The 27,221-nt window shown below is 43.7% G+C and overlaps 1 protein-coding gene across 1 annotated transcript; it reads right to left on the bottom strand.

Moving 5' to 3' along the window:
- Positions 1-15,743: 15,743 nt before the first annotated feature.
- On the bottom strand, positions 15,744-24,385 carry LOC310780915 (specifically androgen-regulated gene protein). The gene is made up of 4 exons (XM_083641435.1): positions 24,228-24,385; positions 19,457-19,647; positions 17,951-18,122; positions 15,744-17,691 (listed from the first exon to the last, which is right to left on the bottom strand). Exons 2-4 carry the CDS (start codon positions 19,559-19,561, stop codon positions 16,127-16,129), a joined length of 1,842 nt encoding a protein of 613 aa, XP_083497561.1. The 5' UTR covers positions 19,562-19,647; positions 24,228-24,385; the 3' UTR covers positions 15,744-16,126.
- Positions 24,386-27,221: the final 2,836 nt, after the last annotated feature.

The raw sequence follows: 27,221 nt of genomic DNA, 5'->3' as shown, positions 1-27,221 counted from the left end.
CGACCCCAATGAACGCTCATAATATTTGCCACTTTACTGATTTCAATGAATGCGGGGATAGCCTGACAATTCTAGCCTATTTCTAGCCATGATGCCACACGCATTTTCCTATACCAATATGGCGCTACAATACACACAGCTCATTGGCTGTTTGTGTCACTTGATTGTCACTTGATCACCTGTTAATTGATTACAATCACCGGTTATTTTCCTACCAAGATGGCCATGTGGTGATGTAACAGGATACCATCAACAGCAAATTAATTAATCCAATTAGCCTACCATGGGGAGCTTTTCATGGCATTCTGGGGATTATTTGTGAGAATTAGCCTGGGGGGAGGGGGGGGGGGGTAGTGAAATCATCTCTTCACTTTACTTTTCACTTTAAGCAACCTGAAAACATGATTGTAGAGTTGGAAGTTTGTGGTGGTGAGAGTCACTGAGACTGCTGTATTTGTCTAGGCATATATGCATAGATTAAAGATGAGAAGCCCATCTTTTTTTCCTGATGCCAAATAGATAAATGCTCTGAACAACATGAAAAACACGGCAGATGTAGCTTTGATTTTTTCCTCCATGGACTAATTTCCCGACATCTCTTTCTGAGGATCTCGAGGCCAACTGGAGGCCCTAAGCAATTTCATATGCCTTTTATAGTTGGGATTTTTTTTTTCGCATACAAAAAAATGTGCCCATTTAACAAAGAAAACATGTCAAATAAGTTATTATTGTGCTTGAACAAACCATGTTGACCACACAAAAGTGCGACTGGCTGCATCATTTCAGAGAATAGATGGATCAAAGCCACAGCCCACAGGTTGAACAACTAACAATCAATAATTGTTGCAAGGAACTATATCCATGCTGTCTGTGTAACTGTCACTTTGTATGAGAACATAGAAATAAAAACCCTGGGGACAAATTACATTTTCTGACATCTGGTTGCACAACCGTGCCATAATCATCACCACATAATCAGCTCTGCAGTATTGAGCGTTGAGCTATATATCGCCTGCAGGAGATTCACTTCAATTACCACATATCTCCCTCATTCATTTTGCTCCTGGCTCTGAATAATTCAAACCATGTCTGGTGTCAAAAAAACAGTTATATGCAGATTTACCACATTATAGGAAGCATTTAAGAAAGTATGCGTGCACTCACTGTAGAAACCTCTCAAACCCCATTTTGTTTCAGGACCCAAACTGGCATGAAACTGGATTCTATGCACGTCTGTTCTGTCACCATGGAGTATGTTGAAGGTGAGGAACCATCAGCCCTGCATCATGAGGTCCATGTATCCACACATTACCCTCAGATCTCCAAGGAGCTTGAGGCCTGGAAACGTAGGCATGAATCAAAACAGACCGTTCTCTAATTACTGGATACACACGACTGTGCCACCGCGTCTCACCGGCAGTGACACATGAAACATTTGTTTTGAGGAAGTGTCTTGATGAGGAAACACGCATCTGTATATATATATAGCCACACACCTGCTATACCTCCTACCTACCTACCTCCGCATTACCAGCTCAATTAATCCGATGTGTTGATGCCTTTATATTTGCGCGTCTACTTACAGACAGATTCTATACGCTGTAATTATCTTGCCTGCTCGCCTGTGTTATTTATGCCCACTCAAATATAATTAGGCTCTCTGGCATTAGGGCTGATTGGAGATAATAACAACTTTCTGCAACAATGACGCAGAGAATTTGAAATGCATGCAGGCAATCTGAGGACGACCGATCGTGTCTGGCTGATGCAAAGTAGAAAGGACAAGGGATTACTTTTCATTATCTGCTATTTTGCATCATCTTCGACCAAAACAAACAAAACGCATTGTACCTTTCGATTCTAAGAAAGTTGTTTTTAATAGACAAAGGTATGTTTTCGGAGTCTATCAGAGTGTGTGTGAGGGCCCCTCTATGAATAAGAGACGCAAGTACAACGGAATAACTTTTATAGCGAGGATCCTTCTCGCATCGGCGGCAGAAAAAGCATGTAAATCCACACGGTGCAAAGTCAAGCAAGTTCAGTGTAATTAAAATAACATCCGTCAGGGATATGGAAATATCCCACGTCCCTATATCCAAATCTCTGGGTAATTGTGAGCACTTGTATAACCAAATGAGCTCAGAGTCACCGGGGGAGTTGGAGAAAGTCAGAACAGCAGTTTGCAGCAGCAGCAGCAGCAGCAGAGCCTGAGTAAAAGTCAGGCCGAAGAGGAAAGGATCACTACCACTTGTTCATGGCAGCACTTCATTACAGACTGAGGGCACTGTGCACTAAACCAAGCTATTTTTACCTCCACGCAGACACAGGAGGGAAGCCCGCGCCATGTTTAATTTATGATCCTCGTCATGAAAAGGACTTCAGTTACAGACTGCTTAAGGAGGAGGAGGAGGAGGAGTGGGAGAGAAGTGGGGAAGGTATCCAGAGAGCATGTGTGGAATATGCCTGGTAGATAATAAGTCAAATGGAATTGCATCATCGTCATTCTTCAGAGAGGCTAAAAACAACATGTCCGTGATGAGACTGGCTGCAGAGCAAGTCGAACGGGAAACCTGCCTCCACTTGTTTCGCATCACGTTTGGGAGATGTTGAGTAATACGCCAGTAGTGACTTTCTTTTCGCAGTTCATCGGATGTGAAGGAAATATCACTTTTGAAATATAACAACGTCTCTTTCCAGGGAGTAGTTGAGGCACGGCGTAAATGCGGTGACACTTTGCCGATTTTCAATGCTGAATTATTTTGCTCATATTGAGCGTTGATTTGAGTTACGGTGTGGACCATGTGATGTCATTTGTGCATGAATGACATCACTGGTCCACAACTTGACACAAATCAACTCTCAACAACTGTCAAACTAAATGAATGCCGACAAAACTGTTTACACTTTTCGGATATGTGTGATATTATGTGCGAAATAAATCGGCGTTGAAAATTGCCGGGGTCTCCCTTTAACATTCGTAGAAATACCACATGTAACAACTGCCGCGGTATGTGCCACAAAATGCCATCGCCTCCAATTGTTTTGGATCTTCTGCTCTTCTCAGCTGTCAGAAAGCAGTAGCCAACTGACAACCGCTTTTTCTCAGAGAAAGGAGTGTTGCTGCAAAGCTACCTTTTCATTTCGACTTCACAATATTGCAGAGAGCAGCAGCTGCTGCTGGAGACGGATGCGAGAGAGATGGCTGATGGGGGACTTCTGTGAGAGACACCGGCACTTTACATCACTCTAATGAGCCGAGGAGTGCTGAATGTTCTCATCCAGATGTTGCACATCACCTCAAAACTCCTCGTCTCCTTCCTTCTAGTTTGACATCTTACACTCCCCCCATTGTCTCAACTTTGAAAGAGTTATGTGTCAAAACGTCAAGCCTCGGCGCGCTTTACAACTTCCTTTCCTCCCTTTCTTCTCTTCCCTCTTCCTCTCTCTCTGCGGGGGCCATGGTGTGTGTGCTACGTTACCAACACCACCACAGGCCCAGCAGGACCTCTTCCCCGGTGCTCCACCATGCCAGCACCGCAGGGGATCCCAGTGGCTTGTTGAGTTCCACAGTTTAGTACAGCGAACACTGTGGGCTTGCCCCAGGAATGTCACCTGACCACAGCCTCAGGCACTAAGAGAGAGGGAGGGAGAGAGAGAGGGAGGGAGAGAGAGAGAGGGGGAGGGAGAGAGAGAGAGAGAGAGAGAAGGGAGGGGTGCATGGTGAAAAGGGAGAGAGGGACATCTCAGCTGTCACAAACAGCTTCCCTCACTCTCGCTAAAGGTCTTACTTTTCCGATGCACGTCTCAAATAGAGATGTTTAATATGCCACATGCATCAGAGGAAAAATGGTTCCAGAGGCACAAGTGGCATTTGGCTTCTGCTGGATTTGTAGCATCACGCCTTTGCAAATGTCAGATGAGTCGAGTGTTATTATGGCTCTAGTGTGGCTCTAGTGTGGCCTCGGGCTCTGGCTTATGAGGGTCTGTTCTCCTCTCCTCTTATTACCACCGCCGTAATACGCCACAGCAGAGCGCTACATCAGATATGGGTGTAGCTTGTTAGCGCTGTGAGTGAGTGAGTGCGCGCGTGCACCTGAGGGGGGCCCCTGTGTGTATACCTGGTGTGTGTGTGTGTGTGTGTGTGTGTGTGTGTGTGTGTGTGTGTGTGTGTGTGTGTGTGTGTGTGTGTGTGTGTGTGTGTGTGAGTGTGTGTGTGTGTGTGTGTGTGCACTTGTAATCAAGTGGAAGATGAGATGAGATAGTGATTAAATCGGAAAGTTTAGAAGTTTGATCCTAAACACACCCAATGAGCCCGCGTATCGTTCTAAGTATCATCTATCACCATACACACACAGCATGCACGCCAGCACAAGCACACGCACATGCACCCTCACACACACACACACACACACACACACACCCACACCCACACACACACACACACACCCACACACACACACACACACACACACACACACACGAGACAATACCTGTATATTTTAAGTAGCCTCTTTTGATTGCACAGGACTGGGCTGGGCATGCTTAAACCCCCCAGCACACTCACCCTCACCCACGCACACACACACCCTCACCCTCACCCACACACGCACACGCACACGCACACACACCCACACCCACACCCACACCCACACACACACACACACACACACACACACACACACACACAGGGCATGCTTAAACCCCCCAGCACACTCAGCAGTGGCTCTCTGCCACTTTGTCTCCACTAATCCTCTATGATCATCTATGTGGATGGATGGAGAGGGAGGGAGGGAGGGAGGGAGGGTGGAGGTGGGCTCTTGGCAGGCTCCCTCCAGACAGTACAGACAGTATGTATACTACGGTATGTAGGTAAGTACAGAACAGCACAGACAGTATGTATACTACGGTATGTAGGTAAGTACAGAACAGTACAGACAGTATGTATACTACGGTATGTAGGTAAGTACAGAACAGCACAGACAGTATGTATACTACGGTATGTAGGTAAGTACAGAACAGCACAGACAGTATGTATACTACGGTATGTAGGTAAGTACAGAACAGCACAGACAGTATGTATACTACGGTATGTAGGTAAGTACAGAACAGCACAGACAGTATGTATACTACGGTATGTAGGTAAGGTAAGTACAGAACAGCACAGACAGTATGTATACTACGGTATGTAGGTAAGTACAGAACAGTACAGACAGTATGTATACTACGGTATGTAGGTAAGTACAGAACAGCACAGACAGTATGTATACTACGGTATGTAGGTAAGTATAGAACAGTACAGACAGTATGTATACTACGGTATGTAGGTAAGTACAGAACAGCACAGACAGTATGTATACTACGGTATGTAGGTAAGTACAGAACAGTACAGACAGTATGTATACTACGGTATGTAGGTAAGTACAGAACAGTACAGACAGTATGTATACTACGGTATGTAGGTAAGTATAGAACAGTACAGACAGTATGTATACTACGGTATGTAGGTAAGTACAGAACAGTACAGACAGTATGTATACTACGGTATGTAGGTAAGTACAGAACAGTACAGACAGTATGTATACTACGGTAGGTAAGTACAGAACAGTACAGACAGTATGTATACTACGGTATGTAGGTAAGTATAGAACAGTACAGACAGTATGTATACTACGGTAGGTAAGTACAGAACAGTACAGACAGTATGTATACTACGGTATGTAGGTAAGTACAGAACAGCACAGACAGTATGTATACTACGGTAGGTAAGTACAGAACAGCACAGACAGTATGTATACTACGGTATAGAATAGTACAGACAGTATGTATACTACGGTATAGAATAGTACAGACAGTATGTATACTACCGTATAGAACAGTACAGACAGTATGTATACTACGGTATAGAATAGTACAGACAGTATGTATACTACCGTATAGAACAGTACAGACAGTATGTATACTACGGTAGGTAAGTACAGAACAGTACAGACAGTATGTATACTACGGTATGTAGGTAAGTACAGAACAGCACAGACAGTATGTATACTACGGTAGGTAAGTACAGAACAGCACAGACAGTATGTATACTACGGTAGGTAAGTACAGAACAGCACAGACAGTATGTATACTACGGTATGTAGGTACAGTAAGTACAGAACAGCACAGACAGTATGTATACTACGGTAGGTAAGTACAGAACAGCACAGACAGTATGTATACTACGGTAGGTAAGTACAGAACAGCACAGACAGTATGTATACTACGGTAGGTAAGTACAGAACAGCACAGACAGTATGTATACTACGGTATGTAGGTACAGTAAGTACAGAACAGTACAGACAGTATGTATACTACGGTAGGTAAGTACAGAACAGCACAGACAGTATGTATACTACGGTAGGTAAGTACAGAACAGCACAGACAGTATGTATACTACGGTAGGTAAGTACAGAACAGCACAGACAGTATGTATACTACGGTAGGTAAGTACAGAACAGCACAGACAGTATGTATACTACGGTATGTAGGTACAGTAAGTACAGAACAGCACAGACAGTATGTATACTACGGTAGGTAAGTACAGAACAGCACAGACAGTATGTATACTACGGTAGGTAAGTACAGAACAGCACAGACAGTATGTATACTACGGTAGGTAAGTACAGAACAGCACAGACAGTATGTATACTACGGTATGTAGGTACAGTAAGTACAGAACAGTACAGACAGTATGTATACTACGGTAGGTAAGTACAGAACAGCACAGACAGTATGTATACTACGGTAGGTAAGTACAGAACAGCACAGACAGTATGTATACTACGGTATGTAGGTACAGTAAGTACAGAACAGTACAGACAGTATGTATACTACGGTAGGTAAGTACAGAACAGCACAGACAGTATGTATACTACGGTAGGTAAGTACAGAACAGCACAGACAGTATGTATACTACGGTAGGTAAGTACAGAACAGCACAGACAGTATGTATACTACGGTAGGTAAGTACAGAACAGCACTGGGACCGTGGGGAAGTCCCATGAGCTCATTGTCTAGCCTGATGGTGCAGCAGTTACAGTTAACGCCTACCTAGTCCAACCCTCACAGGGCTCCTAACACTAGGGAGTGTCCCGAAGGAATTTCATGGAGGTTCGACGGCGCTTGTCTGCATGCAGGAGGGGTGTAATAAGGTCACTAAAATTAGACTATACACCTTGGATGTTTTTAGGCATATTCACACACCTTTTTCCACCTTATCAAATAATTCCAGTAACCTGTCAGCCACGCTCAGCATAATACTACATCTCACACATTCACTTTCTAATACTGACCTGAATTCCCCTGGAAGGAGCGCGACAAAGTGATTTTCTGGAGAGAGATAAAAAATCTAATCAAATGGAAAAAACTGCAGCTCTGGACCAAGCTAAGCTCCCGGGGTGGCTGTGGGTCATCAGGCCCGCTCTCACCTCTCAAATAAGCTGTAAAACAAACAAGTTATCGTTCCCCCAGACTGGCCCACTGAGGTCCGTAGAATTCTATTCTAAAAAACCAGACCGTAACAGGGTCGTGTTCCCCTCGCCAAAACAAATTGCTCAAATCAAATTGCTCAGTTCAACAAAATTCTCAACTCTTTGTGGATGACTGAGCTAAAGACGACTGAATATGAGGCAGATAATCTTATTATAATAAGAGAAGTGTGTGCGTGTGTGTGTGTGCGTGTGCGTGTGTGTGTGTGCATGTGCATGCCGTGCCGTGCGTGCGTGTGAGCAGAATTTCGGCCGGCCACAGCTATGCCGTTTTACGTGCGATCGGGCTGAAACTTTCAGGGGGTGTAAAGAGCACCTGATGACCCGGTGACCTGATGGAGCCGGATTTTTTTTAATTAGGTGATTGCCCTAATTATCTAATGCTGTGATGTCATCAGTGATGATGTCATCAGTGATGTCATCCTTCCTGGCTGAGCCTACTCTGTGAGCGAGGCCTGACTAAATGGCCAGTCACACAGGGACGGGTATTCAGCTAGTATATTTAATTACATTAGGGGGTGTTAGCCATTCATTTAGGGTTCTTTTGTCAGTATTATGGCCAGGAACAGAACTGTTATACAACATATTTATTTCCCTTTGGTGAACTTAAAGGGAAGCACTTTAGCCAGCAGAATACCGTATTCTGCATGATGGTGAATGGATGATAATGCAACTTCTTTGTTATTTTTTGTTAGCGCTGCCAACAGTTAGTAGAGCACCAATAAATCGACAGTATAGCCTTTAGTCCTGCTTTGTGTTCTTGGAAAACAATTCATCTGCCGTTATGATGCTTGATGATTTATGGAGGTGAGACCTAATCAAATTCACAGCTGAACCCGGTTCATAGATCATCGCTCATCAGGAAAATATGATGCCAGCAAAAGACAGCTGTGAGTTTCCACAGTAGGTACCTTTTGATCGTTGGCACACAGTGAAATGTATCACGCCCTATTTTGGACCCAAATGAGCTGTGATCTGCAGAGATGAGTAGAAATGTGTCCATTCATCAGCCTTTGTGCAACAGATCCGGTGTGTTTGGAGTCTATTCATCAACACGGGGCGTGGAGAATATGCTTAGTAGGCATATTATTAAATGCGGGTTTATCATGTGAGCTTCAGCCACAATTGGGAAATCTAGTTACACATTATTCTAGTGGTTTCACTGCCCCAACCAGCATGAATCTGGACTGCCCTCTAGTGGTCAAGAGGATTCTGTAGTAGGGAATTAGTCAAGGCAAGTCCAGTTTATTTAGAGCACGTTTCATACACAAGGCAACAATACAAGGTGCTTTATTTCAAAATAGAACACAAGTACAAATGTACAAAAATACATAACCTACAAAACACAATTAAGGGCCCAGACAACAGTGACAATACAAGACCTGATATAGGCTTATAGAGTGTGAAAAGAGTTTTCAGTTTACCGTTAAAACAATGAAACATGAGGGCACATCTCAGCCAGGACATTCTAGTTTCACGGTGCCAGTGTCTTGACTACAGTCAAGAGTAACTTTAATAGCCACAGTAAGTAATCTGATTACAAACTTTAATAGCCACAGTAAGTAATCTGATTACAAACTTTAATAGCCACAGTAAGTAATCTGATTACAATCGAGTCCGAGTCTCGAGGCCCCAGTGTTCGAGTCCGAGTCCAAGTCACCAAAGAATAATCCCCATTACCTGAGTCTGAGTCTGGAGTTACTGCACATTCAGATTCAGAGTCAGATTCACTTTTATTGCCACAGTGGGTAATCAGATTACATATGAGGAATTTGATTTAGTCAAACAAAGAGGGAATATCCACGCTTCAGCTGAACTAACTAACTGAACTAAGCCAAACCGGTGCCTGTCAGAAGTCGGAGTGAGTGAACATGTAAGAAAGAAGCAATCTGGAGCACACGGTCAAAGTTGAGCAATTTAATAAGGTGCAAGCAGACTAACGTTTCGACACACAGTGTCTTCCTCAGAGTCAAACCAGACTCTGAGGAGTCCCTATTCGTGGAGGCTTTCAGTCCTTGTTGATGAGGCGGATGGCTGTTGGGAAGAAGCTGTTCTTGTGACGTCTCAGTCTCCTGCCGAGGAGGAGTACCTCAAAGAGTTTATGGCTGGGGTGGGAGGGGTCGGCCATGATTTCCCAAGACCGCTTCAGGGCCCCGGCGGTGTGCAGGTCTTGAAGGGATGGCAGGCTGCATCCGATCACCTTTCCAGCATGATACGCTGCCTGCAGTTTGCAGATGTTCTTGAGGGCAGCAGCAGCATACCAGACGGTGATGGAGGAGATAAGGATGCACTCAACGGTGGAGGTGTAGAAGACCACCACAATTCCTTCAGCTGCCGTGTACATGTTGTGCGTTCTTGGAGAGAGCTCTGATGTTCAGCTCCCATTTCAGGTCCCGGCTGATGATGGACACCAGGAAGCAGAAGGACTCCATAGTGTTAAGTGGGGACTCGCCCAGCCGGCCACGCTCAGCTGGGTGAACTTCTCGTGCAGCAAGGCCAGGATGAATCCACATGTAGCCTACTAGGTGGAACACACGTTTGTGCCCTTGTACAAAATTGAATAATGTCATGGTATTAATATAGGTATCAATATCAATATGCCAAATTATTAGGGCCTATTAAAAACAAAAAACTGTCACGAGTCCTCGTCTCCAACTTACTTCCGAGTCTGAAATGCATGAACGCTCAAGTCCAAGTTGAGTCACGATCGAGTCCTGGACGACTTGAGTATTACAGCACTGCTGGGTGCATACTAGCCTATACTGTATGGCAACTAAATCAGCCTTTTCCTGCTTCTGAGCTTACCAGGAGAATTGATCAAAGATCCCTGCATGTCTGACGACCTGAGGGCTACCGTAGTTTTGGTTGATACAGTAAGTGATTAGCATGTCTCTGATATCAATTGGTGCAAGGATATTATTGAGCACTTTATATACAATACCACTTTAAAGTTTATTCTGAACGTAAATGGGAGTCAGTGGAGCGATATGAGAATTGGGGTGATTTTATGAGTTTTCTTTGTCCTAGTTAAAATGTGTGCAGTAGCATTTTGAACTAGCTGCAGTCTTCTTAGGGAGACCAGTGAGGAGGCCATGCAGTAGTCTGCTGGTAATGAAGGCATGCACTAGTTTCTCAGTCTTGTGATAGGAACCCTCTTATTTTGGTAATACTTTTCAAATGGTAAACACAGACTTTGTGACATGATTAAGATTCTTTTTTTTATACGTCTTTACGGTTTAAACTTTGTCCATCCATATAATACTGTCTGTAACAGCTGGAGAAAAAGAGAGATACTTTACAGTTGTAAAGTAAACTATAGTATACTATATAGTGTGTTGTGTTTGGTATCACAGGTGCTGTGGAAGCATGTATAAATATAAAAGCAGCCCAAGGATGGAGCCCTGCAGAACACCGCACATGACTGACATCATGTGACATCATGTCTCCTGGAGACTGACATCATGTCTCCTGGAGACTGACATCATGTCTCCTGGAGACTGACATCATGTCTCCAGGAGACCAAATCCTCCTCATGCATGGACACAGAGAAATCTCTGCCCTGCAAGTCACCTCTAAACCAGCAGAGAGCAGTGTCCTCAATATGTTTAAACGTCTAAAGTGTTGTGAGTGATGCATGGTAGCAAATCCTGCACTGACTGAGGCCCAAAAATACAAGAAGGGATTTTGGGTTTGAGGTTTATGTGTTTAGGGCATTAACAACTTTTAGTGCAGAGCCGTTTCTGTCTTAGGAATAGGATGGGGTCTAAAACCAGACTGGAATATTATACATATACATATACATATACATATACATATACATATACATATACATATACATATACATATACAGAGGCTTAATGCCAGCAGTTTTCAAGCAGTCACTTGTGAGCAAAACCATCAAATATTTTTGAAAATCATTGACAAGCAGGAACACTTTATAAGGCTCTACTTAATAGCCTACTCTATCCTAGCCTATACAGATGCCCTCCTCTCACCTCAAGAGCAGCGCCACCTTACAAATGGAGTCATACGCCACAATAGTTGCCATGCATGCCGTTTGCTAAATAAAGCCGCTTGCTAAGTCTGACCAACTGGCCTCTCATGATTTAAATACACCTATGTCATAAACCTGTACCCTTTGCTACATCAGGGATGTGGGCCTATTACTGAACGGGCCTAACGGGCCTACCGGGCCCAGGCCCAGGGGCCCACGAGCTCAGGGGCCCATAGCCCAGAGCCTCTTCTCAGGGCCACAGTATATCTTCCCTGGGCCTGGGACCAAATGATGGCTTAGGGCCCCAACCCTAAGGTGACCAGACGTCCCCGATTTTCAGGGACAGTCCCCGTTTTTGGTGACCTGTCCCCGGCTGGAGCTGTCCCCGAAAATGTCCCCGATTTTCTACTGGCGTCTGCGGCCGATATGACTCTAGCTCTACTGGGCTAATTCTTAAATCTAGAGTGAAGATACTTACAGGGTATGACTGTAAGACCTACAGCATCCATTGGGACCAACAATGCCATGATACCTTGTTGGGAAGGAAGGAAGGCTAAATAACGAATTTTGAAAAACCGACATGGTCAATGTCAAAGATATCTGAATGAGAATGGATTCTATGAGTACCCATGAGTCTCTCCTTTACAGACGTGCCCACTGGCAAACCATTCAAGCAGGAAGGTTGCAGGAGGCTTACGGGCGGGTTAAAAGCATATCAAAGCATCTCATGTCTATGTCGCCCACTGATCCAGACATCCAACAAGTGTTTACATGTTTGGCTGCTTCCTGCTCTTCCAGGAAGACATTGAAAAAGCACTTGGGACTCCACCGAAAATACATTTTGAGATCTGAGGCTATTCATAAAAAACGGACGGCCAGGCCTAATGCTGCTGGAGAACACATTGACATTTTGTAAAGGGCCACAGTGAATGAAGTGTGTGTGTGTGTGTGTGTGTGTGTGTGTGTGTGTGTGTGTGTGTGTGTGTGTGTGTGTGTGTGTGTGTGTGTGTGTGTGTGTGTGTGTGTGTGTGCGTGCGCGGGGCAAAATAAATGAAACCGGAATCATCCCCCTTTTTTATTTCATAGGTAACAACATTGGATATTTTAATGATATATTGATTGCCGGACTGGAAATGTCCCCGATTTTCATTTGAGAAATCTGGTCACCTTACCCAACCCTTTATTTTTGGCATGTTTATGTTTATGGACAATTAGAGGGTTATTGTGCTTTTGGCTTTTAGTGTACCTGCACTGTAAATCCTGTGTTATTGAGACAGGGTCCAAAATTAGCACCATCAGCCACCAGCCAAATGCTGGTAAAATATGCTAATAAGTGGCTGGTAGATTTGCTTCACTCAGCAGCAAAAAACGACAAAAAACCATGGTAATCTATTGAGTAGCTGGTAAAATGTGAATGTTCATTTTGGAGCCTGTATTGACATACAGGTGAATTTATGTCTTGTTATTGCGCTGTTGGCTTTGAGTGTTCAGGTGTGCTGTAAATCCTGTCGAGATGCAGGTGGATGTCTTAGTTATTATTCTGGTCTTAACTGTGTGTATGTGCAGCACTGAGCACTGTGAGGAGGGGGGCCCTTTAGGCATCCAGGCCCAGTGGCCCGTCATGTCATAATCCGCCTATGTGCTACATGATAATTCGTATTATAAGGCAGAAGAGAAGTCATGAAAATACAACACCAGCCTGTTTCTGTTTAATTTAAGTGTCAGCCAGCCTCAACGCGAGACTCATCAGTCATGACTGATGAGTCTCGCGTTGAGGCTAAGAGGCCATTTACACCTGGCGTTAACATGTGTTTTCTGCCATCAGATTGCAATCAGATTGCAGAAATGGTTGTCCTCTCAATCCGCATAAAGTTGCTGTATCCAGATTGAGAGGACACATTACATTTACACTTGTGTTCAATGTGTAGCCTACACAATGCATTCCTGACCACCTCCGGAGGTGGTTTGGCCGATCAGATTGCAATCCTTCTTCAATGCGTTTTGGGGGTGTTTACACCTGGCATTTCAAGTGATAAAACACAATCTGATTGCAATCTGATCACAGAAAACACATGTTAGTGCCAGGTGTAAGTGGCCTTTAAGTGTCAGGCGGACTTCTGTGTAACTTCTTGGTTCATGTCGATGCAAGACTGTAGGGAAGCTATGGTATCTGGTATGCAGATTAGTATGGTATGGTATGCATGGCAGCAGTGCATTGATGCTTGCACAGATATCAGTGAAAGTGACAGTAGCTGTCAGTCAGCTGTGCTGGCCTGACTACAGGGAAGGTGGCGGGGGAAGATAGCTAGCATACCGACGACGACACGCCACACAGAGAAGAGCACTCCTTCCTCATTTTGGTTTGACGGCACGTAGCCGTTTCCTCTTCTTTTGGCGTTTGTGTGCATAATTAGGATCTTCACAATGAGCTGACGTGACATCGGAACACAGAGTAATAACCCCTTTAAGTGCCTTCATGAACAACGCAGTTACATAAAGGCTCAAACCAGGAGGTGGAAAAAAAACAGGTTGCACCAGTTCTGTCACCATCAGATAAAGGTGCTGAAGCTGCAGCGGAGCCAGTGACTGTTGTCTCAATTTGGGATTGGACGTGACGCATGAGGGCCCGTGTTTTCCACATCACACACACCGGTCACCCGGGCGAAACAAAGACAAACACGACATTTTCCAAAGGGCAAGTCAAGCAAATGTCTGACTTTTATGTAAAGTGAAATTATGTGAGATTTCATGATCATACAAAATACAGACGAGGCAAATTAGATTGTTCATAATTATGATTGCATCATGTTTGTTGTCATGACGAAGCCTTCTAAAACACAGGCCGTGGTATATGCTTATTATACCACACCTAAGGGTTGTGCTTCAAAACACCCTTAGGTGGGGTATAATGAGCATATATCACGGTCTGAAGTGATCTATTGTTTTTATAAAACAGTTGCCAAGTATGGCAATATGAAATTTATTATTATTATTATTTAAATGTCTTAAATCACTGTTTAAAAAATGCGATGAGCAAAAATGAGGGGAGCTGTTTGGATCTGAGCCTGCCCTGAGCGTCAAGTGCTTAAAGCCCTTGCTCATCCCATTTTTGCAGTGGCATAGTGGCTCTAACTGTGGTATATTGACTGTGGTATTATGCTCAATATGCCACTGCTGTGAGCCAATCAGATTGCTTGATTTGAGAGAGCCGTTTTAAAAGGTATTTTATAAGGTGAGCTCTAATCCATGTGTCACCTCCCTCAAAGAAGCCATATTATGTAATGATAATTATGTAATAATAATCAGCTGCCATGACTCATGTGTACAACTGACAGACCAATATTGGCACCATGTATAGCTGCTGTGTAACAAGCTAGTGAGGTTTGACACGTGCGTCACTGCAGAGAGCATGCAAACCACATATTTCAGATTCTTATCGCCTACTGGCCATTCACTATGTGCCGCTTTGAGGCCATTTACACCTGGCATTAACATGCGTTTTCTGCAATCAGATTGTGCTTGACCACATTCGCCTGATTTAATTTACACCTGGTGTTAACATGCGTTTTGGGTGATCAGATTGCAATCTGATGGCAATTTGATCACCCAAAATGGGTGTCCTCTCAACCCGCATACGGTTGCTGCATCCAGATTGAGAGGACACATTGCATTTACACTTGTGTTAAATGGGTACACAATGCGTCCCTGACCACCTCCGGAGGTGGTTTGTCCGATCAGATTGCAATCCGTCTTCAATGTGTCTTGGGGGCGTTTACACCTGTACTTTCAAGTGGTCAAGCACAATCTGATTGCAATCTGATGGCAGAAAACGCATGATGTGCAGGACATTCAGGACATTCCCTCTACATCTTTCATTTACTCAATAAGCCAAGCCCTTTGCTTCGACACATTGCATGGAGTAAGAGGGGTGATCAGAGCTCTGGAAATAAGACAGGCTTTGCTACTAAGTTCCCCTTGTCAACAAGTCACGCTTTCAGACTTTAAGAAATGAAACCCGCAGTGACCTTTTAAAGTAACAAAAAACAAGAACCAAAAGGAAAACCAAGAGGAAAGCAGCCTCAGCTTTGGGTTAGTGAAACAAAAGAATAACCAAAGGAAAGTAGACAGTGAGGCAGAGCGTGAGGGGGTTTCATACTGTACAGTGCAAGACCCAAGAGTCTACTGTCTCTACGTATTAAAACGACAAAAACAAAACAAAAACGTACACGTTAGTCTTTAATTTACAAAAAACATAGCTACGACGAGAAAGTCAGTGAATATCAACAAGGTTCTTGCTCGCCAGTTTTATGAAAAATACAGTAGGCTACTGTATTCTATAAATGTACAGTATACGTAAGTTTAAATACAAGTTATGGGTGTGATATCATGGTATTCAGTTCATGTAGTAAGGCAGTCTCTGGCTACACAGTTCAATGCTGTGAAAAGGGAGAAAAGCATCAAATATGTACTGCTTCCAGAAAGTATAGTAATCCCTTCATCAATCATGTACAGTATGTAGCTAGCATCTCCAGGCATGTTCCTTCAAATAAAGTATCTCCTCGTGGGAGTCCATGGCAGTCAGAGGAGGTGTATTAGGACTCAAGCCTCAGTCCCTCAGCAGCCCCAGCTTCTTCAGCGCCTCGCGGCGGTCCTCTCCGTTATTCGCCCGCGGGCAGATCAACACGCTGATGCCGTGAGACCGAGGCAGCTTCTGCGAGTCGGCTGCGGGGGCGGGCAGGGACCTCCTCGTGACTGAACCCTCTCCCTGAAACTCGTCCCCGCCACCCAGCGACGCGGGGCGTGGCCGCGTGTTACGGAGATGACCGAGGCTACGCTCGGCACCGCCTCCCTGGCCGGCGTCGGCGAATTCCTGGCTAGCCATGTAGCTGCTTAGACCCATGCCAGAGCGCTCCAGGGTGGCCGATTTGACACCTACCCTGGGCGGGGTTAACTGTTTGGCCGCGGCCGGACGGGTGAGGGGAGGGGGCGGTTCGGCACGTGCTGGCAGATGTTCGATGGCGTCGCTAAAAGCAGCGGGGGCTGGGAGGAGATCTGGAGCGTGGTGGACCACAGCTGTGGACGTCACCGGCGCTGGCGTGGTGGTGGCCGGAGCCGAGGAAGGGACTGGGACAGAGGCTGGAGCCGGACTACTCACAGGTGCAGGAGACGGTGTTGAGGGTGTTGTTGTTGTTGTTGTTGGGGCGGTATGGGGAGCTGCTGCTGGGCTGAGGGGAGAGGCAGGCCATGACCTCCTGGACACGGGTGAGAGTTTAGGGCTCAGGACGGGGCCCGAATCGGCCTCATCGCTTCTCAGCAGACCAAGCTTTCGGAGGGCTTCCATGCGAACCCTCTGAGGGTCCAGTATCAACCTGTCGTTGGTCGAGACAGAGTGTCCCGAGTGACCATCTGAGGCCTTGTGGGACTTCAGGATGATGTTGGGAGGAAGTTTCTTCGGTTTGGGGGCCACAGCGGGTGGACTCCTGGGCTCGGCGGCCTCAGGGAGAGGGTTGGGCAGGGTGTCGGAGGCGGTCGCTGGTGTACTGGGATTGACTTCAATTTGGAGCTTGGGGGGAGGCTCTGGGGTTACAGGGGAGCCCACCACTGGAGTCTTCTTCACCGAGGTGCTCTTGCGTAGCTCCTCCATCTCGATGCATGTCGACGGCCTTGCAGCTGCTGTCTCTGCAGACAGAGGAGGCTCTTTCTCCTCCTCTGGTGTTGGATGAAGCCGCGGCTCATCCATGAAGTCTGAGGGAGGAGGTATCAAACCCAGGTCTATCTCAGAGGTCTCAGTGGACTGACCTGGGTTCAGCCTGGCATTTGTAGGGACAGTCTTAGGATTGTTATCGCCATCAGTTGGTGAAGACATCTCAGACTGAGTGGCTGATGGGGGGATTGTGGAATTGGGGAAAACTGTTGCTTCGGGTTGAGTCTTGAGGTCTGTAGGTATCTCCAGATCCTTCATGTCGGTGGACTGTGCAGGAGCAGGACTGCTCTGTGGTTCAGAGGCTTGATTTCGAGCGTGCTGCTCAGCGTCGTGAGGCTCCGTTGGCAACTCAGGTGTTTCGGGTTCAGTTGTGCCCGCTGGTGCTTTGAGAGGGGGAGCACCCACGCCGTTGACCAGGAGAAGTGTGGGCACTCTTCCAGACTCATCAGGTTTCAAACTGGAAATATCTAAAAAAAACAAAAAAAACATAATTATTGTTAATATCACTGTTATCATTATTGATGTGATTTAATTGAATGTGTAGGTATGAGATAAAAACATTCACCAAGCTAGAAAACATGCAAAACTAGAAGTGCACTAGGATGAAAATGGGATCAGTCGTTTTTCCGTAATCCTGTACACAGATAAGACAAACAAACAAACAGACAGACGGCACCGAAAACAGAACCTAGGTAACTATTGAATCACAAAGGCACTGGTATTTACCATCCACTCTCATCTGACCCGCGGCAGACGAGAGGCGGGTCGTTTTGGCTGACTCTGGCTCATCGTTGGACAAGCCGCTGTCCTCCTGCACCTCTAGAGCCTCAATTGTTTCCTCCAGATACATGATGCACGCCCTCTCTTCTGCGGACAGGTGTTCCAGACTGTCGTCACTCTGTGCACACAACAATAAAACAAGAGACTGTAAAATGTACTGCAGACGTACAAAGAGAAATGAATTTTGCGTGTGAACCACAGGAACAGCCTTTCTACTGCAGCAATCTCTCTCCTCCGTTCATCCTGAAACATGGCCGAGGGAGACAGGAGAGGGAAGAGTGGTTCAAATGTGTTTACAGTTCACACACAGCAGCGACGGAATGACAAATGACACCCCTCCTGTGTCCTGTTCTTGGCTATATTTCATGCTGTATCGGCCTGTCAGAGGAATCTATTTCAGGTGACTGGAGGTTCCTGTGAACAGCTTTAGGATCTCCTCTGCTCTGATCATTTTTGAAAGAATGCTCTCAACTCTCTCAACCAACACAGGGATATCTGACCTCAAACTTAAAAAATAATCACTTCCTCTCATCAGTGGCAAAAGCAACCTTGTCCCACTGACTGTGGCCACGTTCAGACCTGGTATTAGCATGGGCGAGATGGGATATTGGGCGATCCGATCTCAGTAATGTACAGGTGTGAACGCACACATTGGGCCTTTATATCGGATCAGATTCGTGTGTGTCTCGCCTACTTAAAGGAGAATTTCGTTTCTTTTTAACCTGGACCCCTCTCCTCACATTAATTATGATCTGACGACTCTAACTAACTGTAGTTGGCCAGCCGGCAGGAAAGTATCGCGGAACTTGACGAGACTTGGTGACCAAGATCATGAATGAGGTAATTTGATCCCTTGGAGACTCCAGGAAACAGCCCTGGGGGAAATATCAGTCCGGTGGTTGTTGAGGGATGAGATTATGACGATATGTGGCGAAAACGGGAATAAAACTGACTATTTAGATGCAGGAAAGACAGGCTGCCACTTGGCCCCCACGGAGCTCTATTTTACGACTGGATTGGAGAGAATTGATCTCAAAACAACACGTAGGACGGCCAGAAATGCTGCGGAGATCACTGGGTGAGTCGTCAGATCATAATTAATGTGAGGAGAGGGGTCCAGGTTAAAAAAAAACGAAATTCTCCTTTAACTGATGTCCTCGGAATCATGGCCACAATATATGGCCACAATATAACAAAAAATATGCCGGTATTCTTTTCATTTTCATTTCTTTCTATAGACAGGACACAAAGGCTACTGTGCCAGAAGGAATAAAGTAGCCTAATAGTAAAGCAAGTGCACAGGCTGTGTTATATAAAGAACAGATAAGCAACAGACTCAGTGGGACAGGATGATAGGATAATAGCAGGGACAGAATGATAGGATAACAGTTAAGTTAAATTAAGTTAAGTTTAAGTTAAGTTAGTGAATGATAGGATAATAGCAGCACTCACAAAGGCAGAGTTCATGCTGATTACGCTGTCACAGCTCCCGGCACTGTCCATATTGCTCAAGGTTTCCATGGCAACGCCGCCTGGCCACGTGTCACTCTTCGGCATTGCACAAGGAAGAGGAGGAGGGCATGACCTGGGCTCCAGGGTCCACTTTGGATTAGGCAGATGCCAGGCCGGGTCTGAGGAAGAACCTGAAAAGAAAAAGGGAGGGGGAGGGTTCTTAAGAGCAGAACAAAAGAGCTGACCTGGAATCAGGTTACTGACACCACTCTCTCCACACACCACCACAAGATTCATGTTCACTTCATTGGAACGAAGGCAGTTGTTCAAATCTTGATACAGAGTGAGAGTATATGCCAGGTAAACATGAATGTATATTTTGAGGCTGTAAATAATTTGTACATGTTTATTGTTTGTAAATACGAGTCTTCGCTTAACTGTCTTCACTTAACACATGGGTGGCATTAATATGAACTGCTGCATATCTTAAAGCATGAAGGAGCTATAGTAGTTTCAAGAAAATCTAATTTTCTCCATATATATTTGTATCCAATCAAATGTAATCTACTTGGATCATCTATATAGGAAATAATATATACATACCATAATAAACATATTATATAACAACAGTGTCATGTTAATAATATTAACTGCAAATTGCTATTAGATTCATACTTATTATGTATTTTAAATGACTAGCATCAGAAAGCTGCTGCACACGATTATGGGAATCCTATTCCACAGAGATCTGCGTGTATATAATCAGAATTCATACGGATGTTTTACACTTTGTTTATTACTTGGTATTCCCCTCACTATGCTTCAGCAATCAAGCATGAAATGCCAGTTTTTGTTTATGAATAGGCGTGGCATTCATCACGTCACGCACCATCTGTGTGTAGTGACATTTGATGTGTGGTGTTTCGTTTCATTACTACGCTGCACAAACCTGCCTATTATCCACTTTACATTACCCCTCACAGGTCAAGCATGAGGAAAGCAAGCCAGCCAAAAGACTCAGAGAGGATTATTACTGCCTCTCCAGAGCCGTGTATATGTGAACGTCACTTCCTGCTTCAGCACTGTACCAGAGATTTTCATCCGCCATTTATTTCCCCATAGACATTTCCTAACATGCTTATAAAAAGAGTTTTACTGGTTCAAACCAAACAGTTCAGACCATAGAACATTTCCCTCTGACCCAAACTTAAAAAAACAACATTGAAAAAAGATTTTCTTCAAACCCGCATTTTTTAAAACGTTTTGGTCCGATTGAAATGTTATGCGATCTCTCCTGTTTCTAAATATATCTGTATCGTTTGGCTTGAACCAGTAAAACTCTTTTTATAAGCATTTTCCGAAATGTCTATGGGAAAATAAATGGCGGATGAAAATCTCTGGTACAGTGCTGAAGCAGGAAGTGACGTTCCACTTTGGCTCTCTATTTAGCGTGCCAGTCTGCGTATTTGATGAAGAGATACAAGCGCTGGGATTCGCAAAGAAAGAGGGGCCCTGTCATTAGATTCATTCCCAAGACAAGGGACAATACATACATAAGGGACAATACATACATAAGGGACAATACATAGATATGGGACAATACATAGATATGGGACAATACATACATAAGGGACAATACATACATAAGGGACAATACATAGCTACATAATAACTCGAGTTAAGCTCTCCATTTATGTCAAGTGGATTAGTTAGTGCTGGTAGCAAATACCACCAACAATCAATGTGCTTGAGGCAAGAACGGATAATATTTGATCAACTTGGGTTTAGATTGTACTGTGGATTTTGGCTTAGTGGGTCACACAGCTTCAATACATCCCATGAGAACCGTTCTTACAACCTGTTATATTATGGCCTATTCATCACACAGCTACAGCTGCACAATCAGGTTCAGGCGTGTCAGTGGAGGTACGGCGAGGCTAATACTTTATTGTTTCCTTATCACGAAACCATTGGATTAGCCCATATATGAGAACCAGAATTAAAGTTGTTCCCTTTATGAGTCAGTGTAAGCATGTTTATTGAAATAAGCATCCGTGAAGACTGGAAAACAAAGCAAAGTTATCGTGATGATAATCCTTTTGACGTTGACTCAGGTGCAGACTCACTACTCAATCATATTGTCAACCACATACTTTATGCCCCGCCCCCTTCAGCCAGTGAGTGACAACTGAAATTACCATTAAGTGGGAGGAAAAAGGACTTTCTGGAAAATGTAATGACAGTAGCCTTTAATTTTTTTCCCCTTGGAACAAATAGGCCTTTTTCACAGCAGCCATTTTGCATCTAAAAGGCAGGAACGGAAGTAACACGGGCGCACCAAAACATTCATTAGGGTTTCCAACCTCCAGTCCATTTAGGTGTTCCAGTGCTGGGGCCCTAATTGGTGAGTTGATTGCACCTGTGTTTATCCAGCCTTTTAGACAACAAAATGGTGGCTGTGGAAAAAGGGCCATTGCATGTGTAGCCTACATTGAATGACAGCGGGCAAGACAGGAGATTCAACGGGTGTGATTTTAAAAATGTCAGTTCGCAATGACAAAACACACAATTCTGGCAAACCGGTGATTTCAAACAAGAGGACACTCCCCCTCCCATTCCAATGTATATGGATAAATTGGTCCCAAATAGAACAATTACCAATATATGATGTTATTATCATCTAATTTAGTGGGAGGCCCAGGCTTGAACAGGAAATGGGAACTTGCCTGTGCTGCTGAGATGTGTACTCAGAGCCTTAGCAACAAGCGAAGACTAATAAGGGCTTGTTGACATGGTGAGGAGGACAAATGGGAAAAAGGTGATCACCGAGAGACACTGTCCCACGTATTGGGACAGTGTCTCTCGCTGTGTAGTCTTTACCGTGTAAAGACTACAAACCTGCAGCAGGGCAGCAGTGGGGACGCTCACTGCACCCACACTGCTGAGTCAAGATTTAACCCATTGATACCTGATGCAGCATTTGAATGTGTATATATCCCTTTAAGATGTTTAGCTTGGCACTCTGTCCTGGCTTTTCTAATTTTGAGTGTTATTGGCAATAGTGCATGTGCAAATATTTGGCTCTCCCTTTCTCATTTTCTACTCAACACTAACCTATAAAGCACCACATCATATATAGTAAATGATTAGTTCAAACAATCGTGATCGTAGAGATCACATGGAATGACCTTTCATCAAGTCTTCTTGTAAAATGAGAAAAGTTAATATAGTTAATATCCATATAGCCTATGCCTATGAGAGTGGGGACTACGATGTGTAGCAGCTCAGTGTTGGCCCACTATAAATAGTGTTTTCTAATGACCATATCTAGGGTTGATGCAATTAATATGTGTTTATTAGCCTATATCCTACATTAACCCATTGATACCTGATGCAGCATTTGTGTGCGTATCCCTTTAAGACCACGAACCATGTTAATGCGGTTCGCGGTCTTAAAGGGATACGCACACAAATGAGGGACATACACGCAAATGCTGCATCAGGTATCAATGGGTTAATAGTGGCAGGAATGTCACTTTGCCTGCTCTAAACTCTTAATTCAGCCGAGTGCGCTCTGATGTGACTCAGTTGTCCCAGTTCACTGCACCTGAAACATCACGTAGTGTCATGAGTCAACCATCATAACTCTGAAGGGCAGGAGCGGTTCCAGTTCATCATTCATATGTTCACTTATGGGGCGGCTGCTGCACAGTTTACGAGCCGGAGCACCAAACCCACAATGATTACAATCGTTTAGAGTCTATTCGAGTGTGTTAGTGAAACGGGGCCAGACATGTGAAATATGTATAAGAGAGCAGGCGGAGAGAACTGGTTGAATGATTAACAGTAAACAAAGGTTCCTTAGCGAACAGCGTGTTGTGCAACTCAACCTGTTCCAGTGAACAGAAATATCCCATTAATGTTTAGCTTGGCACTCTCTGTCCTGGCTTTTCTAATTTGAGTGTTATTGGCAATAGTGCATGTGTGCAAATATTTGGCTCTCCCTTCCTCATTTTCTACTCAACACTAACCTATAAAGCACCACATCATATATAGTAAATGATTAGTTCAAACAATCGTGATCGTAGAGATCACATGGAATGACCTTTCATCAAGTCTTCTTGTAAAATGAGAAAAAGGTTTGCTTGACAACTATATTATTATATATATTATATATATTATTATATATATTATATATATTATATTTCTCGTAGGCTAATAACAGGTGTCTTTTGCTGAGGACACTTACCTAAAGCGTGTCCACATCTCACCTCGCCACAAAGTGTTAATAACACATTTAGGATGACACTGTGCAGTAAAGTCATACAGACACACTCATATTTTCTCACAGCAAACAGTTCAATAATGAACAGAACCAGTGAATGATGCAGCAGTACATGAAAGGCTTGGTAAACTATATGACCTCCAGACATAGGTTGTGATCACCCAGCCACATCAACCCCAATTCAAACAAAAGCAATTCTATTTTCAAAAAAAGCATTGATTTGTTTTCTTAAAGACTCTATTCTCACATACTCTATTCTCACACAACTGCATATGAATACATTGATACTAGTATATAAACTTGAATTCATGGAGCCTAACTATTCAGCAAAAAAGCTGTAGCTAATAGGCTACAGGTATAGCTACAGGTACAGCTGAGTTTAGGTGGGTTTAGCCTTCACTGCATCCCTGAATAAAAGTAGGCTATACTGTATAATAAGCCTGCGAGCTGAAACACAACAGAATGGTTTCTTGGTATGTTACTCACCTCACCGGGCAGGATTTGGAAGAGAAAGTATTCCTCGGCTGAACCTTTACAGAACAACCATCTGTTTCACAAGTCAGTCCATGACAGACTGCCAATGTCCTACGGCACCTCTCTCTGGCCCCCAGCTGCTGCTCTGTGTTGTTGAAAGTAAAACTACACCGAGGTATGGAACTGGTGTGTGGGACATAATTCAGCCAGGTGAGCCAATTAACCGTCCCGACAGGTCGCCTCCTGGCCAATCAGAGAACGCCTGGCCGACACCTTTCCTGGGGAGAGCCAATGGGATGACTGCAGCCAAACAAGCAACCCACCCCAAAACAAAGATAACAATCTGACCTAAATCTATTATTAGTAGGTTAATATTAAATTACTGCTACTGCTACTACGCAGTCGATGATTAACTAGGCCTACATAGAATTAAATCAACACCCTATAGGCGAACACAAAAAGATGTCATATGTGTAAAGAGGTGAATTAATAAGGGAAGGCTTAAAATCTGGGGTTCGAGTTAAAAAATGTAGGCCTACTTTTATGAACATAAAAATGTCCCGTTAAGATCATGTTTATATGACTTCTTTCTTACCTTATTGTCTTTATAACAGATAGGCTAGCACTCTAGTCAAATCATAAAGTTTTGCAGTAACAAATTATTTCAATCTCATAATAAGACTCATATTCCAGTCATACATAAAGAGCCGTTTTCAGTTCGAACATGTCTGTGGTGTAAATATTACACAGACTCATATTTTCAAATGCACTTCTCTTTTTATATTTGGTATATGCTAAGTAAAGTATAAAGTATTAGCCGGCATTCTCCAGTTTATGTTTTAGTTGAAGCATCCTAACCGACTGCATTAATGGTAAGATTGCACTAACATGACACCACAACAACAACAACAACAACAAAACACGTTAATATCCATATAGCCTATGCCTATGAGAGTGAGGACTACGATGTGTAGCAGCTCAGTGTTGGCCCACTATAAATAGTATTTTCTAATGACCATATCTACATTAACCCATTGATACCTGATGCAGCATTTGTGTGCATATCCCTTTAAGACCACTAAAGGGATATGCACACAAATGAGGGATATACACGCAAATGCTGCATCAGGTATCAATGGGTTAAGCATACATGACTGTAATGTGTGCAATGCCCCTTGTGAAAAAGAACAATTGGAATCCTGTAGCAAATTTCAGAAAGATACAATGTATAACATAGCCTAGTAGCCTGCAGTGCACAATGCAAAACAGCCTGGAGATAGGAGTTAACAACATGCTATGTATATATTTTGGATGTATGAGGTATAATTTATTTTAACTTAATAGTTTTGGTTGTTTCATTTTGCACAAGTTATTACTTCTGGTTTGTGTTTTTAAAATGCCTAAAAATATTTTTTAAAGTGAACCTTCTGCATATAATCAGTCCAGGCCTACCTCTCTGAGCACACAGTGATCTTATCTGTTTTCCAGGAATAGAGGCAGTTTGACGTCTGTTGCATATCTATGAAAATAATGATAGGGTGTCGTCATCCCGTCCGACTGGGAGTTATATTTTTATGATGGCCAACACATTGTGATGTAGGCTGCTACATAGCTGGGATGACAAAAACAAACCAACAAACAAAAAACGGATCATTTCAATCACGTTTATTCTAGCAAAATTATGTAGGCCTATGGATGATCAATAATGCCCGTCAGAGCAGGAACTTGTATTCATATATTAGAAAATTATATTATAATATTAGGTTTTGTGTCTGTAATATCAGTAAAGTTAAATTACTCAATAATAGCTTAACTCCACTCCCGGAAATCCTTTGCTATGGTGCACTCTGCTGTTCAAGAACAGCTAGGCTGCAGAATTACTAATATTCCTGTGAGATAAAACACAATATAGTAACAATAACAATATCGCAGGCCTATGTTATGACAACAGGACATTAAATTACATATAGCCTAGTAGGCTACTGTACGCATGCAGTCTTTGTGAAACTTTAAGATCAATGGTTAGCCTGTCTAATCTGGACCAATATGTATTTTGTTTCAATTCTCTGTAGAGGTGTTGCCTAAGGCAGTGGTTCTCAAATGGGGGTCCGGGGACCCCCAGGGGTCCTTAAGGCGGTCCCAGGTGTCCCCAGCCAAAAGGGGGGTAATTTATTTTTGCTATAATTCCATTCATAAGTAACACAATGACTATTTTGGTCATGGGTTTTATACACTTTCTGTAATAAAACATCTAAAAGCATGAATCTTATTATCATATGGGGGTCTGTGGACCGTGGGACAAAATCCTATGAAATGGGGGTCCATGTCTAATTTTTGTCAGTTTAGGCTTTAGGGGAACCTCATGTGAAAAAATGTGAGAACCACTGGTCTAAGGAAAGCAGTGTGACAGTCCAGCCTCTCAGCCCCTTCACACGTCATATATAGGCTACAGTATCAGCATTCAGATCTTTCAATGGTTATTATGACCCCCAGTTACTACAATCAGGAGCATTGTAGGACGGGCAGAAGATAAGAGCACAACTTACTTGTTTTGCTTGGATCTTTCTTCCCTGACTGATCAGGTTGGTTGGTTGGTTTGAGTAACCTTTATTGAGACTAAATTCAGAATCTAAAGATGATCTGCTTCTGTCTCTGTAGGCTATAAGGCTTCACATAACAATTGTCTGTTAAATGTACTACAGTAACAAGATACTTTTTCTTTTAAATAGCATTGGCCTACATTCTGTTTAAATTCTGCAGTTGTTTAGTAGGCCGCCTACTAAAACAGAATGGCTAACAATGAAAACCCCACAGACATTTCGAGCACAGCCTGGATCAACAGAATGTTTGAAATATTTTGTTTGATAAAAGTGTTATCAGGGTGTTTATCAAACATATTTGCCAGCACTTTAATCATGTTCTTCTGTGAGGCAGCAATTCACTAACCCGTGCAATAGTCTGCCGCAAACCAGAAGAAGAAGAAGAGCAGTCACGTCACGGCGAGGT

This window comes from Poromitra crassiceps (assembly GCF_964638095.1).
Source record: "Poromitra crassiceps genome assembly, chromosome: 8".
NCBI classification, from domain to species: Eukaryota; Metazoa; Chordata; class Actinopteri; order Beryciformes; family Melamphaidae; genus Poromitra; species Poromitra crassiceps.
The sequence above is the reverse complement of the archived record's forward strand: the minus strand, read 5'-3'. Positions and strand labels throughout refer to the sequence as shown.

Coding starts and splice junctions, on each gene's coding strand:
- LOC310780915 (XM_083641435.1), bottom strand. CDS start 19,561: ATGCCGAAGAGTGACACGTGGCCAGGCGGCGTTGCCATGGAAACCTTG. Junction 18,123..19,456: donor TCAGCATGAACTCTGCCTTT/GTGAGTGCTGCT, acceptor TTGTGTGCACAG/AGTGACGACAGTCTGGAACA. Junction 17,692..17,950: donor GGGTCAGATGAGAGTGGATG/GTAAATACCAGT, acceptor TGTTTTTTTTAG/ATATTTCCAGTTTGAAACCT.